This window comes from Microtus pennsylvanicus, chromosome 13 (assembly GCF_037038515.1).
Source record: "Microtus pennsylvanicus isolate mMicPen1 chromosome 13, mMicPen1.hap1, whole genome shotgun sequence".
In the NCBI taxonomy this organism is placed as follows: domain Eukaryota; kingdom Metazoa; phylum Chordata; class Mammalia; order Rodentia; family Cricetidae; genus Microtus; species Microtus pennsylvanicus.
The window spans coordinates 61,273,696-61,288,692 of NC_134591.1; the positions used below are offsets into that span (position 1 = coordinate 61,273,696).

The following is a 14,997-nucleotide window of genomic DNA, read 5'->3' on the forward strand; positions in this document are numbered from 1 at the left end:
CTTAGGCTTCTTTCCTCCCTTCCTTCCTTCCTTCCTTCCTTCCTTCCTTCCTTCCTTCCTTCCTTCCTTCTCTCTCTTCCTTCTTCCTCCCTCCCTCCTTTCTTCCTTTCTTTTTCTCCTCCTTTTTGTGGTACTAGTGATTGAACTCAGAACCTCCCACTGAGCTATGCCTTCAGCCCTAACTGCAATTTTGCAATTCTGTGTGTGTGTGTGTGTATGTGTGTGTGCTTGGGTGTGGAGGGGTTGATGGTAGGTGTATGTGTGTGTGTGTGCTTGGGTGTGGAGGGGTTGATGGTAGGTGTATGTGTGTGTGTGCTTGGGTGTGGAGGGGTTGATGGTAGGTGTATGTGTGTGTGTGTTTGAGTGTGGAGGGGTTGAGGGTAGGTGTATGTGTGTGTGTTTGAGTGTGGAGGGTTGATGGTAGGTGTATGTGTGTGTGGGCTTGAGTGTGGAGGGGTTGATGGTAGGTGTATGTGTGTGTGTGTGGAGGGGTTGATGGTAGGTGTATGTGTGTGTGTGTTTGAGTGTGGAGGGGTTGATGGTAGGTGTATGTGTGTGTGTTTGAGTGTGGAGGGGTTGATGGTAGGTGTATGTGTGTGTGTGCTTGGGTGTGGAGGGGTTGATGGTAGGTGTATGTGTGTGTGTGTTTGAGTGTGGAGGGGTTGATGGTAGGTGTATGTGTGTGTGTGCTTGGGTGTGGAGGGGTTGATGGTAGGTGTATGTGTGTGTGTGTTTGAGTGTGGAGGGGTTGATGGTAGGTGTATGTGTGTGTGTGTTTGGGTGTGGAGGGGTTGATGGTAGGTGTATGTGTGTGTGTGTGGAGGGGTTGATGGTAGGTGTATGTGTGTGTGTGTTTGAGTGTGGAGGGGTTGATGGTAGGTGTATGTGTGTGTGTGCTTGGGTGTGGAGGGGTTGATGGTAGGTGTATGTGTGTGTGTTTGAGTGTGGAGGGGTTGATGGTAGGTGTATGTGTGTGTGTGTTTGGGTGTGGAGGGGTTGATGGTAGGTGTATGTGTGTGTGTGCTTGGGTGTGGAGGGGTTGATGGTAGGTGTATGTGTGTGTGGGCTTGGGTGTGGAGGGGTTGATGGTAGGTGTCTTCCTCAGTTGCTTTCCTCTCACATTTTTTGTTGTGCTGTTTTTTGAGACAGGGTTTCTCTGTGTAACCCTGGCTGTCCTGGAACTCACTCTGTAAACCAGGCTGGTCTCGAACTCACAGAGATCCCCCTTCCTCTGCCCTGAGTGCTGGGATTAAAGTTGTGCACCACCACCACCCAGCTCCTCCCACCTTTTTTGAGATGGGGTCTCTCTCTGAACCTGGAGCTTCTTCATTCAGGTAGTCTTGCTGGCTAGAGAGCCTCAGGGATCCTGCCGCGGGCTCCCTGTCGCTGGGGTTGCAAGCATCTTATGCTGCATCGGTGCAGGGATCTACTTAGGTTCTCAGGCCTGTGCTGCAGCAAGCACCTTAACGACTATCTCCTAGCCCCCCTCCAGTGTGCAACTTTCTAAATCTACAGGCCAAAATTAAGTGGGCCCTGCCAATCTTCTGGTCTAGTGCCAAGGAATGGAGATGAGCAGACCAGGAAAGGTTCCCGTCACACAGCCTGCCCTCTGGGACAGAGAGGGTGTCCGTCCGCAGGTCATTTCGTTTTGACCCGAGGCTGTCCGGCCTGCTGTCTGCTCTCCAATCAGTATTGCCCACAGCTCCCAACAACACTTTCCAGGAAGTCGCATCAAAATCACCGCCCTTACCCAGGCACCAACCTGACATCAGAGCTATGTTTAGACGGGGGAGACTCCCAGATACAGCATGCCAAGCACAGACTGTGGCCCGTGCATTAACCTGCATTTACATGTATCTAGAGGCTCGGCTGGGTGACAATCACTCTTTCTTATAATTTGCATGATTTAAATGACTTCAGGTGACTCTGCCTGTAATCCTATGAGACACAGGTCACTATCAGCCCCATTTTACAGATGCAAAACCGAGACTCAAACTGAAGAAAGCAATTTGCCTGAAGCCTCCTCCAAACAAAGGTGGGGGAAACTACCAGCCGAACCTTGGCCTGCCCCAGGCTTCAGCCTCTCCACCTCTTAGTGAGGCCGCAGGGACAATCTTTCAGGACACACACCAGATGGCTCCCAGGGACACAGCGCAGAAGGGGATGGAGGAGCCTGGCATTCTGGGATATCTTTAGATATGCCTCTGTGCTGTTTTGAATTTAAAAACAAAACAAAGCCGGTAGTGTGCTAATTTCTAACAGCGAAGTTAAAAACAACATCGCCACCAACGCAAAAGCGCCTTGAAAAACATAAACCCCCTTTTCCCTCCCTTCAGACAGCAGCTGCCTATGAAGCCCAAGCTGCTCTCACTTCTCCCCCTGTCTCCATCTCCTGACTACTAGGGTAACAGGTGTGTGCCACCATACCCTGTGAGTGGGAGTCCTTCGAGAACATACCAACTGTATAGTTCCCTGCCCTTACATCCCAGGCCTGAAATAGATGGCAGAGGAAAAAAAAAAAGATGGTTTTGTGTCCAAGAACTTTAGGAAACATTGGATCAGACACACTGAATCAGGCGTCTTCTCTGGGGGAGAACTGCAGAGATTTAGCAAGTCAGTGTCAACCGTGAATCTCCCATGGGACAGTTTGTCACTGAGGCCTTGTAGTTGGCTCTAACACCCTTTCTGTCCAGGTGCATCATGGAACTAGCTTTTTTTGTGTGCATGGGGAGGGGGTGTTTTTTGTTTTCTTCAGTGCAGGCACTGACAATGTAGCTCGCCATGTTCCAGACCAACACTGAGGCCGGCTGTGAAAGATCACATTTTTAGGGGCTGGAGAGATGGGTTAGTGGGTAAGAGCACTGGCTGCTCTTACTAAAGGACCCAGCGCCTGCAGGGCCGCTCACTACTGTCTGTAACTCTAGTTCTAGGGGATGCGACACACTCACACAGATACCCAGGTAGGCCAAACACTAACGCACATAAAATAAAAATAAATATCTTTTTTTAAAGTCATATTTCTAGATTCTGGGTGCAGCTTCATTCACTTAGCATGCCTGAGATCCTGCGTGGTTAAAGATTGGAGGGAGGGGAAGGCTCCCACTTCACTGTACGTTATCTTAGGCCTACCTTTGCCATCAGCCTGTGGGTATGTGTAGGGGTTTGCAAGATCCTACCTCTGGCTGAACCTGCACACGTATATTTTCGTGTGATGCACGAGAAGCTTTGAACAGGGAAGACGTGTGTGAATGTGTATGCATGTTTTTAAAGACAAGGTCTAGCTATGTAACCCATGCTGGGCTTAAACTCTCCGCGTCCCTGCTTCAACATTCTGAGTGCTAGGATTATAGACATTGCAAAATGGCGCCTGGCTGAGAGAAACCCTCTCCTACGACAGATCCCTTCTCTCAGACCAGAATGTGAGTTTTCACACTGGACTTTATACAGGAAACAAACTCATTTGCAAAGCCATACCACAAGCAGGAGGGATTGGGTGGTTTACTGTCTTGCCAAAGCCCGAGTAGGTGTAATTCTGGGTGTGAACAAACACTCTGCAGGGGGAGGAAGTGCCTCGCCTCCCTCAAGCACCTACTGTGTGCCAGTGTCACCAGGGCACATTGTCCTCCTTCTCCCTTTGCTTTCGCCAGGCACTGGACACAGCTTTGGTTCTGTGACTTTGTAAATAAACTGGAATTTGGAGCGATAAACCACTCACTCAAGCAAGCAAATGACCGGCCGACGCAGAATTGTTCCTGGGTCTCTCTCCCTGACACTGGAGACTGTTTTTTGGTTTTTTGGGTTTTTTTGTTTTGTTTCGTTTTGTTTTTCAAGACAGGGTTTCTCTGTAGCTTTGGAGCCTGTCCTGGAACTAGCTCTTGTTGACCAGGCTGGTCTCAAACTCACAGAGATCCACCTGCCTCTGCCTCCCAAGCCCTGGGATTAAAGACTGTTTTTTTGTTTTGTTTTTTAACTCTGCATCACACCCTTAGGTTCTTGCAGCTTTGAATTTATTCTGAGGTCTCTGCCTCCATGGTCCCAGAAAGCAGCAGCACCGGATAGGGACCTCGGGTTTGTGTCTTAAGCTCTCTCCAAAATGAGCTCTGCTCTTCCCAGGACTGCCTTGTTCAGGAAGCTTCCGGATCCCCATGAAGGAAGTTCTCCCAGCCCCCCATCTGAAGTCTCAACCCTTTCGCTGCCTTAGTACTCTGGGCTTTTTTGAGAAGAGCCACTATCCTGAGCTCCAAGGACTGGGGACTCTGTGGGATTCCTCTGTCAGTTGGCACAGGGCTGGCCAGGGGACTGCTGTTGTCTGGTGCCTGTTCAAGAACAGAGGAGACCCAGGATGAGCCCGTGTGTTTCCCGCCCCTGTAGGAGCCGAGAGATCTTGGAGAAGTCTGGCATATGCTGACAAGATGGAACATGTGTTACTGGACATCTCCAGCAGGGCACAGGAAACCTGGAGAGTCAGCGAAGGTAGAAACTGTCCCCCAAAGTTTAGAGTTAGAATAGGAGGAGACGGAAGGTGTCTGGGGACAAATTTCTGGGCCTCTACCCCTTAGAGTCTGAAGCAAGAATCGCGAAGGCCAACATGCGCACACAAATACAGCTGGCCTGAGGCAGGAGGGGACAAAGGCGAAGGCCAGGACATCCTGTCCTGACACTTGGCAGGACAGGAACGGCGACTTTCCGGATGGAAGCTCAGAAGTTTTTGCCCTGAACCCACTGTACCCCCTCTGGGATATAAATAACCCTTCCTCTGCCCTTCTCCCATCATCCTCATTCACCACCAACTTCCCCAGGGAAGACACTTCCATCCTGAATAAACCTCCCTCACATATCCATCCACCTCCGTTTCCCTGGAGACGACTCCGTCTTGCGGGATGCCGATAACGAAGGCTCAAGTCAGTTCTCATTGGGATGCCATGGGTGACTCTTTAGGGAGTTTCTGCTATTCGGGTCTGCCCCACGGATCAGAGGATTGACTCCTAGGGCCTGCACTCAAGAAGGTCCATCTCATCGCCCTGTCTACCAGAGGAGTAGGAGGAGCCCAGCCCCAGCCATCCCTCTCTCACTAGGTCCTGTGCTAACGCTGTCCAGCTTGAGGGAGTATGGGTGAAGTAGACACATGGCCACCTTTGGACCTCAGAAACCTCGTCCTGTGAGGACGAGGAACTGGACGGCTGATGACTGGTGGCCGCCTCAATACTTGACATTGTATACTGGCTCTCTAAGGAGTATACTCCTAGTTAGGTGAGCAATGATGGCCAACAGACCAGCAGAGGCAAGATCCACCCACCTAGCCAGCCTCTAGCAAGATGTCCCTGAAAGGCCGCAGTCCGGCTAAGGAGCCAGACCCTCCACACAGAGGCGATCCTCTACTGTCCAGCTCCACAGTAGCCCCTGCCTGTCATTCCCAATGCCCCTTACCTGCCCAGCCTGGGAGCCTTCTGGCCCGTTCACATGATGCTCCTGGCCTGGCCTGGCTGCCTGGACCCAGTCTCGTCTCCCCTTGCCTTCGCAGTCACCACCTGTCTCCTCGCGCCCACGTTCCACCCTGACTTCCTGCCTCCTTCTGAGGGCTCAGCAGCCAACCCAGCCCCAGCAACTCAACCACAAGCCTCTAGCACCCCAAGCTTCCTGCCGCCATAGCCCTAGACCCTGCAGCCTCTTGGGGTCTCAGACATCACTAGGCTAGCCCCTGCTCATACTGAGAGTGGCTCCTAGATGGGAGACAGTTGAGCCGAGGTCCTTGTGTGATGGCAAGGATCTATAATCCCAGCACTCTGGAGGTGGGGCGGGAGTGGTTGCATAAAGAATTTCAGGCCAGCCTGAATCACAAAAGTCCTTGTCTCAAAAAGCCAGTAATAGCCGGGCGATGGTGGCGCACGCCTTTAATCCCAGCACTCGGGAGGCAGAGGCAGGCGGATCTCTGTGAGTTCGAGACCAGCCTGGTCTACAGAGCTAGTTCCAGGAGTTTTTTTTTTTTAAATGCAGGATCTCACTGTGTAACCCTGATTGGCCTGGAACTTATTAGGTAGACCAAACTAGTGTGTCCTTGAATTCACAGAGCTCTGCCTGCGTCTGCTTCCCCCGTGCAAAGGAGTAGGCCATTCTACCTGGCAAGAAAGGATGTTTGATGGAGTCTCCCCTCCCCTGCCCTCCTGCACCCCAAGATACACCTGGGTAAGAGATCCAAAAGGCGCCTTTGTCCCCATGAACAGAGGACGACAGCCAAGAGGGAAAAGGTGCTACAGCCACACCGGATGAGAGCTAGTGCCTTTAGCTTAGTGGCCTCTAATTCAGTTGGACAGCAGAAGGCATCTCTGGTCAGACCTGAAACCCGGGCAACAGCTCTGTTCAGTAGTTGGTGACAGGTTGCATATAGTACAGTAAAAAACAGCAACCACCATCACTGACAGAGCGGCATCCATGTCATGTTGGGACACAGGACAACCGTGTGTTAGAGTCATGGGGCAGGCCTCTTCCAGTCAAGTGTCGACAGCCTGTTTCAGGAGGGATACAGGAGAACCCCAGGTCCTTAAGACTACAATGACAGGCTAGGACAGCCTGTTTCAGGAGGGATACAGGAGAACCCCAGGTCCTTAAGACTACAGTGACAGGGTAGGACAGCCTGTTTCAGGAGGGATACAGGAGACCCCCCAGGACCTTAAGACTACAGTAACAGGCTAGGGCGTGGAGGCACACAGCTTAATCCCAGCATCTGAGAGGCACAGGCAGGCAAATCTCTGTGAGTTCCAGGCCAGACTGGTCTACACAGTGAGTTCCAGGATAACCAGGGCTACATAAAGAAACCCTGTCTCAATATCTAGCTAGGTAGACAGGCAGATAGATAGATAGATAGATAGATAGATAGATAGATAGATAGATATAAGATTAATTGAAGAATATAGTAAGAGGCATAGGCCAGACAACATGGCTGAAGATGATAATTCAAGTAGAGGCAAGGCCACACCCCTAATGGGAGGCACAGCTTGCCACAGGTAGAAGGGCAGGCATCTTGCCCAGGCAGCTGGGGCAGGCAGCAGACATTCTGATATCAGCAGGAGGCAAAGAGCATTGCAGTGAGCACCAGGCAGGTCAAACTGAGGATGGTGCCCATCACAGGCAGAGGGGCCAGGCCATCGGTGACATGAGGAACCCCGAAGGGCCCCTCTCAGGCCCAAGAATGGGTCCTGACCTCACTGGAAGGAAAGTGTAAACGTGTCACGTCCTGAGCTACGCTGAGTGAGCAGGTGGGGGAGGGGTGCCCACAGAGTATTGTTGGGGTTTGCGAGCTGGAAGCTGAAGCTGTATGCACCTCCGCTGCAGAGGGAAGGGGGGAACAGGAAATGGGTGGGGGGGAGGAAGCCTGAGTTGGAAAGTCAGACAAAGAGAGTAACATAGAAACAAAGACTGAGAGACACAGGAAAAAGAAAAAAAGGTTTTGAGTGACAGAGCCGACAGCTGTGTCCCCCAGACCTGATGCAAGACCAGCTACCCTGACTGGGGAATGGTAGTAAGGGTGGCCAAAGCAAGACATATCTAGCTGCCTGCGGGGTAAGAAGAATTAGCAGCTTATTATTTCCATTTATTTTTGGATTTTTGTTGTCTCAAAAAAAAAAACAGAAAACAAATAAATGAACAAAAATCCAAAAAGTCAGTGAAGCAGGAGCTTTGATGGTATGCTGTGGGTTTTTATTAAGACATCTGGGGCCTGAGCTCCCTCTCTTTCCCTCACCCTGGGGCTTTGTGCTCTCTGAATTCAACTTTCAGAAACCTAAGTGTGCCCTCTCCCCCAGCAGATGCCGGAGCCACAGGGCCACCTCTTCCTTCTTCCCAGATAGACACCCAAGGGTCCTCAACAGAGGGTGAAGCGCCTGGCAGTGATGTTCATGCGCGTGAGTCCCAGATGCCGCAGTGGTGGGGCCAGAGCCAGGCCAATCCCAGACTCGAGCTCCAGCTCCAGCTCCGCCTCATCCAGCAGCTCCTGGTGCAGGTGACAGGCTTGGTCCACTTTCAGTCGGTGCAGCTGGGCCCGCAGCTTCAGCAGCTGCCCTGCCAGCTGCCGATCCTGAGCACGCATCTCCTGCTGTGACCGAAAGGGGGCGTGAGCGTGCTGGGCCAGCCTCCAGCCTCACCCGCCACCGTTTGCTTCCTTTCTGTGAACACTTTAACACAGAACAGCTCCGAAGCCCCTTCTCACCTACCTTCGTCTTTCCCCAGCTCTCAGAGCTTGTTCCGGATTGGTGGTCCCCAAAGCAAGCAATAAGAACCATAAGAATGCAAATACAGCTGTCTGGTACGTCATCACAGATCAACTAAGAGGACTCACTGAGCTGCACTGGACAACCTTATATGTTTGCATATGTTGGGTTGACAGCTGATATTTAACTCTCCCCTCCTAAGATTCTATCGACAGCCCAGTCAGGGTCGACTTTCTCCTTGGCTGTCTCTTTATGGCAGCTGTTCTCAACCTTCTTAATGCTGAGACCCTTTAGAGTTGTGGTGATCCCAACCATAAAATTATTTTCGTTGCTACTTCAGAACTGTAACTTTGCTGCTGTTATGAATCTAATCTGATATGCAAGATATCTGATATGCAACCCGTGAAAGGGTCATTTGACCCCCACAAATAGGGATCGCGACCCACAGGTTGAGAACCTTTGCTCTGGGGTCTATTAATTCAGGGTTGGCTCCACAAAGATATGACTGAATTCCTGGCTCCTCTGTCCGAAGGCACAGCAGTGAGGACTTGCTTTGGAGAGTGGTCCATTCTCACCTCCTCCCAACCCCACAGAGGACAGACATAGAGACCCTGTGCCAATCTGTCTAGCCCAATGGACTCACCAGCTCGCTTCTGAGCCACTCAAGCGCAGACTCCATGGAGTCGAAGCCACAGATGGCTCCAGGTTTTTCTGGCTCAGGTCTGGCTTGGGCTCTGCACCAGGCTCGGCTCTGGACTCTGGCAGTCCACTCCAGATATGAGGGTCTTCGGGTCTGGAGCTGAAGCTTGGCTGTCAGTGCCTTCACGGAATCTAAGCTCTCCTCCTCATCTTCCTCATCCTCCCCCACTGCCTGGGACTTCAGTGGCTCCAGGGACATGGTAGGTCTGGGGGGTCGTCAATGGGGCAGCGAGGGAAAGACTTTAGGAGAGGCGGAAGAGGCTGAGGGTGAGAAAGTGTGCCAGGTGTGTGTGGTGATGAGTGCAGATGGTGGGTGAGCAAGGCTCAGTGTGCCAGGGTGAGTGAGCAGATGGGTGTGTGAAGCTAAGTGTGCAAGAGATGGAATTTTCCTGGTCTGCTAACTAGGGGCCACGTGATGCCCATCCGGCTGGGGGCAGGAGGAGCCCTTTGGATGAATTTTATTGTCTTTGCCCAGAATCAGGTTCCTGGTTCCCAGAAAGGAAGCTGCAGCAGGATAAGAAAAGCATCATCCACAGCCGACTTGGCCCTCCTCCCAAGACCCGAGTCAAGGAAGTCAAGAGGGAAGGCTGGCTAGCTCCCTGTCCCCTTTATGGTGCTAGGTCTTCAGGCAAGGGAATGAGGTCGGGCTGCCTGGGAGTTGGGAGCGCTGGACTCTGCTGTTACTTTGATGGGATTTCGGGTAGCTCACTGACTTCTCTGAGTGTCTGTTGGGACAGGTTCTGTGATTCCAAGCTTCACTCTAAGGAGCCCTAGGTTCTGTTGGCAATCACCGGAAAGTTGAAGGGCAGCGTGTAGCTCTACTTCTAACCCTCGGCCTCCCTGGCATTCACAGGGTTGGCTTCAATCGCTCTCTCTCCCTCTCTCTCATCTCAAATGTAGCCATGGCTAGCCTAGAACCCACTATATAGACCAGGCTGACTTTCAAATCAAAACTTTGCCTGCTTCTGCCTCCCAAGTGCTGGGACCAAGGTATGGGCCACCACCGGCTGCTGCCACAGGGCTTCTCAGTTTTCGTGAAGTTTCTCTATTACCCATCAATGAGAGCAGGACTGAGGTTCGGCTCAGTGAAAGCCTTCCTGGATGCTCAAGGCTCCGGGTTTTGCCCCAGCAATTAGAGAGAGGGAAGGAGGAAGGAGGGGAAAGGAAAAAGAGGAAGAGAGGAAAAGAAAAAAAGGAAGAGCGAAGAGAAATGGAAGTGGTGCCAGGCACGGTGCAAGCATGAGTGGATTTTGCCAGTTTGTATGTTCTCCAGTGCTCCTATATTCTTACGGGAGGACAAAACCCAACCGACTGAAAACCTAAAAGAAAACATGTGTAACGGTCATGCCCCAGACTCCCAGCACTTGGCAGGTAAAGACAGAAGTTCATTCTCAGCTAATTGGTGAATTTGAATCATCCTGGAATACACGAGATCATTACTCCAAAACAAAACAAAGCAAGGAGACTAGGAGTCAGGCGGTGTTGGGGTGTTGGCGCACACCTTTAATCCCAGAGGCAAGCTGATCTCTGTGAGTTCAAGGCCAACCTGGTCTACAGAGCTAGTTTCAGGACAGGCTCCAAAGGTACACATGGAAACCCTGTCTCGAAAAACCAAAAAGAAAAAGAAAGAAAGAAAGAAAGAAAGGAAAAAAAGAAAGGAGAGACAGAGATGGGAAAGAGAAAGGGGGGTGATAAAAAATGTACATATTTAAATATCATATGTAATTTGGAGCCAGGCAGTGATGGTGCACACCTTTAATCCCAGCACTCTGGAGATAGAGGCAGGCGGATCTCTGTGAGTTTGAGGCCAGCCTGGTCTACAGAGTTACAAGAAGCCAGGGCTACACAGAGAAACCCTGTCTTGAAAAAAAATTTAAAATAAATAAATATGGAACTTGGTAAATTCTCCCGACTAAGCAATGAAGCAGCACCTAGGTCAAATGATGCTGGTCACACTGGGATCTTCCTGCTTGGCATCGCTCACATTCATCTCCAAGGGATAAAATTTCTGTTTCCAAATGAACACACACACACACACTTTTTTGTTTTGGGTTTTCGTTTTGTTTTTTTGTTTTGTTTTTTTGTTTTTTGAGACAGGGTTTCTATTTGTACTCCTGGCTGTCCTGGAACTCACTCTATAGACCAGGCTGACCCCAAACTCACAGATACCTACCTGCCTGTCTTTGCCTCCCGAGTGTTTAATCCTAACCCGGCTAGATTATATAACTTTTGCGTTTGTAATTCTTTTCTTTTTTAAAGCAGGATCTCAGCCTAAGTTGACCTGGAACTGACTCTGTAGCACAAACTGACTTCAAACTCACAGGGATCCTCCTGCCTCTGCCTCTGAATACTAGAATTCGTGAACTGCCACGCCCTCTTCTGTGTCTTTCCCCCACCCACCCAGTTTCTGCGCAAACGCAGATGACTGAACGGCGCCCAGCCCCACTCTCATTGCTGACGACAAGAATGGATTTTGCCATTTTGTATACTTTCCAGTGCCCCTCCAGCTCTGGCGTCAGAATCACCTGGGGGAAAATGGAGTGCTAAAACAGGCGGCTTCCCCTTCCCCGGTTTCAGATTCAGTCTGACTGTGTGGAGGCGGGGCTAATCTGCATGTTATCAAAGCCCCAGCCTTGAAGCTTTCGCTGGTCTGGAATTTCATAACCTGGTTCTGTTTTGGGTTTTGGTTTCCACAGGGTCTCTGGGTGCAGCCAAAGCTGGCCTCAAGTTCTGGAAGCTTCCGAAGTGTTGGCCATGCAGGTGCGAGACAACACCCAGCTGCTCTGTACCGTTTCACATTTGGCTGCTTTCAGAGAGAGACTCCAGCTTTGTGTTTATAGTCCAGAGTGAGCACCTGAGCCTGGAGCCGACACCCCGGCCCTCCGGTTACTCTCTCTGCTGTTCTTCCCTGCCCCCATTTACTCTTCTTTTTCCTTCTCACAGGCCCCTTTCCACTGTCACAGCCTATATATGTGTATGAGTGTAAAGTTAGATCCCAGACAGAGAAAACAGCATTTGTATCAGTGTGGTCCATTCTACTTAACAGAACGATCTCCATTTCCGTCCATTTTGCTGAAAACATTGTAACTTCGTTCTCCTTAGGACTAAATGAAATCCTGCTATGTGTATTTGCTGTGATTTCTTCTGCGGCTTGTCTGTAGATGGACCTCCAGCGTGTTTCCATACCTTGACCACACTCACAAATGCAACACTGAACATCATATAAAACGAGGATGTGGCCGCTCCAAAATGTGGCTGAGGGGAAAGGTGGTTACTGTGGATACCAGGGAGAGAACAGCCAGAGGCATCTGGAAGAATCCAGAGCAGGGAGAGGAAATAGTGAACTGACCATGGCCGGCAGAATGGACTGGGCCCTTTTCCTCTGCTGCCGCCAAGGTGCTCGGTCCTTCCGAGGAAGCTAAGGCCACGTTGGGGTGAGGCCCTCACTTCATCCGGCGACTAGCACCGTGCCGGCAGTCCGCAACATGGCCTCCGTCTCTGAGCTCGCCTGCATCTACTCCACCCTCATCCTCCACGACGACGAGGTGATGGTCACGGAGGATAAGATCAATGCCCTCATTAAAGCAGCTGGTGTCAATGTTGAACCTTTCTGGCCTGGCTTGTTTGCAAAGGCCCTGGCCAATGTCAACATTGGGAGCCTCATCTGCAATGTAGGGGCTGGTGGGCCTGCTCCAGCAGCCGGAGCGGGAGCGGCACCAGCAGGCGGTCCTGCCCTTTCCACCGTTGCTGCCCCAGCTGAGGAGAAGAAAGTGGAAGCAAAGAAGGAAGAATCCGAAGAGTCTGATGACGACATGGGCTTTGGTCTTTTGGACTAGGCACTTTGAAACCATGGCAAATAAAAGAATGACTCTGTAGAAAAAAAAATTAAAAAAAAAAAAAAGAAAAGAATGGACTGGGCCGGGGCTGGAGAGATGGCTCAGTGGTTAAGAGCATTGCCTGCTCTTCCAAAGGTCCTGAGTTCAATTCCCAGCAACCACATGGTGGCTCACAACCATCTGTAAAGAGGTCTGGCGCCCTCTTCTGGCCTTCAGGCATACAGACAGAATATTGTATACATAATAAATAAATAAATATTTAAAAAAAAAAAGAATGGACTGGGCCATGATGGGGGAGGGGAGAAGAGAGAGGAGGACCAAGGGAGTAAGTCACTGAATGGCAGGGTTATGTAGGAATGAGAAGCTGGAGGAAGGGAACCCATGAACTGGAGAAGTTCAAGGTAGGCGTCGAGGTGAGAAAGTCAAGGGGAGCCAGGATGTCAGCATGGACTCTGTAACAGGTACTGTCACTGTCTGTGCCTACAGAGCCTGGGGCCAGCCTGCATTTTGGCATTTTGGTATGCTAATAGGTACCACGGTTAGTCTTTGTGTGTGTGTGTGTGTTTTCAAGACAAGGTTTTTCTGTAGCTTTGGAGCCTGTCCTGGAACTAGCTCTCCTAGACCAGGCTGGCCTCCAACTCACAGAGATTCACCTGCCTCTGCCTCCCCAGTGCTGGGATTAAAGGTGTGTGAAACCACTGCCCAGCTAGTTAGCCATTTCTTTTGGCCCTGACAGTTATGTGTGTTGTGTGATGAGGGTTAGACATGGAAGTGCAGATGTCTCCCTGATCTGCTGACTTAGAAACCCAGGAAGTCACTGGGTGATGGTGGTATGTGCCTTTAATCCCAGCACTTGGGAGGCAGAGGCGGGCGGATTCATTGGATGGTTTTGTAAGATCCATTATTATTTTTTAAAGATTTATTTGGCTGGTTTTTTGCTTATTTATTTATCTATTATGTATACAGTGTTCCGGCATGTATATATGCCACAAGAGGGCACTAAATCTCATTACAGATGGTTGTGAGCCACTATGTGGTTGCTTGGAATTGAACTCGGGACCTCTGGAAGAGCCAGTCCCTTGTGTATTTTACCATTATCCTTGTTATCTAGACTTAGCATCACAAAGATATCAGTAAGAATTTTAAAAGTATTGAGAGAGAGATAGAAAAAGGGATGGTTCAGTGGCTCAGAGCACCTGTCACTTTTGCACAGGACTCAGGTTCAATTCCCAGCACCCACCTGGTTGGCTCACAACCTCATAACTCCAGTTCCAGGGGATCCATTACCCCTCTGTGGTCACCAGGCACACACGTGGTGCCCAGACACACATTCCGGTGAAACACTCATGAACATAAAATAAATTTTAAATAAAATATTAAAAGTAGGTGCATGGATGAATGGTTGAATGAGTCCTCTAGCAAATCAGTTGAGTTTCCTATTGTAGTTACCAACTGAAGCATGTCTTCTTGCTAGACCGAGCACAGGGTCCTTCCTTCCTCTTGGGTCCCGCTATCAGAAACATAACTCAGCTCATGGTGTGGACAATTCACACTTAATGAAAAAGGCAGAGTCAAGGGCTGGAGTTCTTCAGGACCCACACAGCCAGAATTGGTTTCTGGAGGTGGTCAAAGGGCATGACTTCGGGAGGGGCACCAGCTACAACCGCTGTTTGCTTTTAAGGTGGACGGAGGGATTTTCCTCTACCCAAGCTTCAAATGTGCGGGAGAAGAAGGCAGGTCCCAGTCAACACACCCACACTTTCCAGTCCCTCTACCAGAGTACAGGGGAACAAATGTTTTTTTTTTCTTTCTTTCTTTTTAAGTCATCAAGGGTACCAGCACTGCAGGACTTAAAAAAAGAAAAATCAAGAACCTCTGGAAATAAGCGCAGAGCGTAGACAAACTTTCATCACCATTTCGTCGATCAGGAAGCTTAGATTTACTTAACGAACACTGGATGGCAGTTCTAAGAGAACCTGGTCCTAGGAGAAAATGCCAGTGGAACTGTGTGGTCCCTTCCTTAAGGGCTTTTGTCATTGTTTCCACCTGCCCAGCCTGTCCTTACCAGAATCTGTGGGGCTGGGACCCAGGGTCGAGCTTGCAAAATGGGAGGTGATCTGAATATTGCTGAGCCCAATCAAACGCGGAGCTCCGTGATACCATCTGTGGCTGCCTGTGCTGCTGGCGTCGATTCATCCCACCGAGAAACAGTGAGCAAAGGCAGGGGCATGCCCCAGATTGAGACCTGAAAGAAGACA

The 14,997-nt window shown here is 50.4% G+C and overlaps 2 protein-coding genes and 1 pseudogene across 3 annotated transcripts in view; 1 reads left to right on the plus strand and 2 right to left on the minus strand.

Moving 5' to 3' along the window:
• The window catches only part of Lck (LCK proto-oncogene, Src family tyrosine kinase), a 29,259-nt gene extending 23,723 nt beyond the window's left edge, over positions 1 to 5,536 (minus strand). The window contains exon 1 of the mRNA XM_075945123.1: positions 5,428 to 5,536. The gene's annotated coding sequence lies outside the window, so the exon portion shown is untranslated. The remainder of the gene's footprint in view (positions 1 to 5,427) is intronic.
• Positions 5,537 to 7,684: 2,148 nt separating this feature from the next.
• On the minus strand, positions 7,685 to 9,300 carry Fam167b (family with sequence similarity 167 member B). Of its 2 annotated transcripts, none has more exons than XM_075946161.1 (2): positions 8,848 to 9,300; positions 7,685 to 8,086 (listed from the first exon to the last, which is right to left on the minus strand). In XM_075946161.1, exons 1-2 carry the CDS (start codon positions 9,100 to 9,102, stop codon positions 7,859 to 7,861), a joined length of 483 nt encoding a protein of 160 aa, XP_075802276.1. In that variant the 5' UTR covers positions 9,103 to 9,300; the 3' UTR covers positions 7,685 to 7,858. The 2 variants fall into 2 exon arrangements, with proteins under 2 accessions (XP_075802276.1, XP_075802275.1); XM_075946160.1 differs by having other exon boundaries at positions 7,685 to 8,089.
• Positions 9,301 to 12,076: 2,776 nt separating this feature from the next.
• LOC142834090 (large ribosomal subunit protein P1 pseudogene) lies at positions 12,077 to 12,768 on the plus strand (annotated as a pseudogene).
• Positions 12,769 to 14,997: the final 2,229 nt, after the last annotated feature.

Excerpts from the sequence above, each read along its gene's own strand:
- Fam167b (XM_075946160.1), bottom strand. The coding sequence starts at position 9,102 with ATGTCCCTGGAGCCACTGAAGTCCCAGGCAGTGGGGGAGGATGAGGAA. Across the intron at positions 8,090-8,847 it reads AGTGGCTCAGAAGCGAGCTG|CAGGAGATGCGTGCTCAGGA; the intron begins GTGAGTCCATTG and ends TTTCGGTCACAG.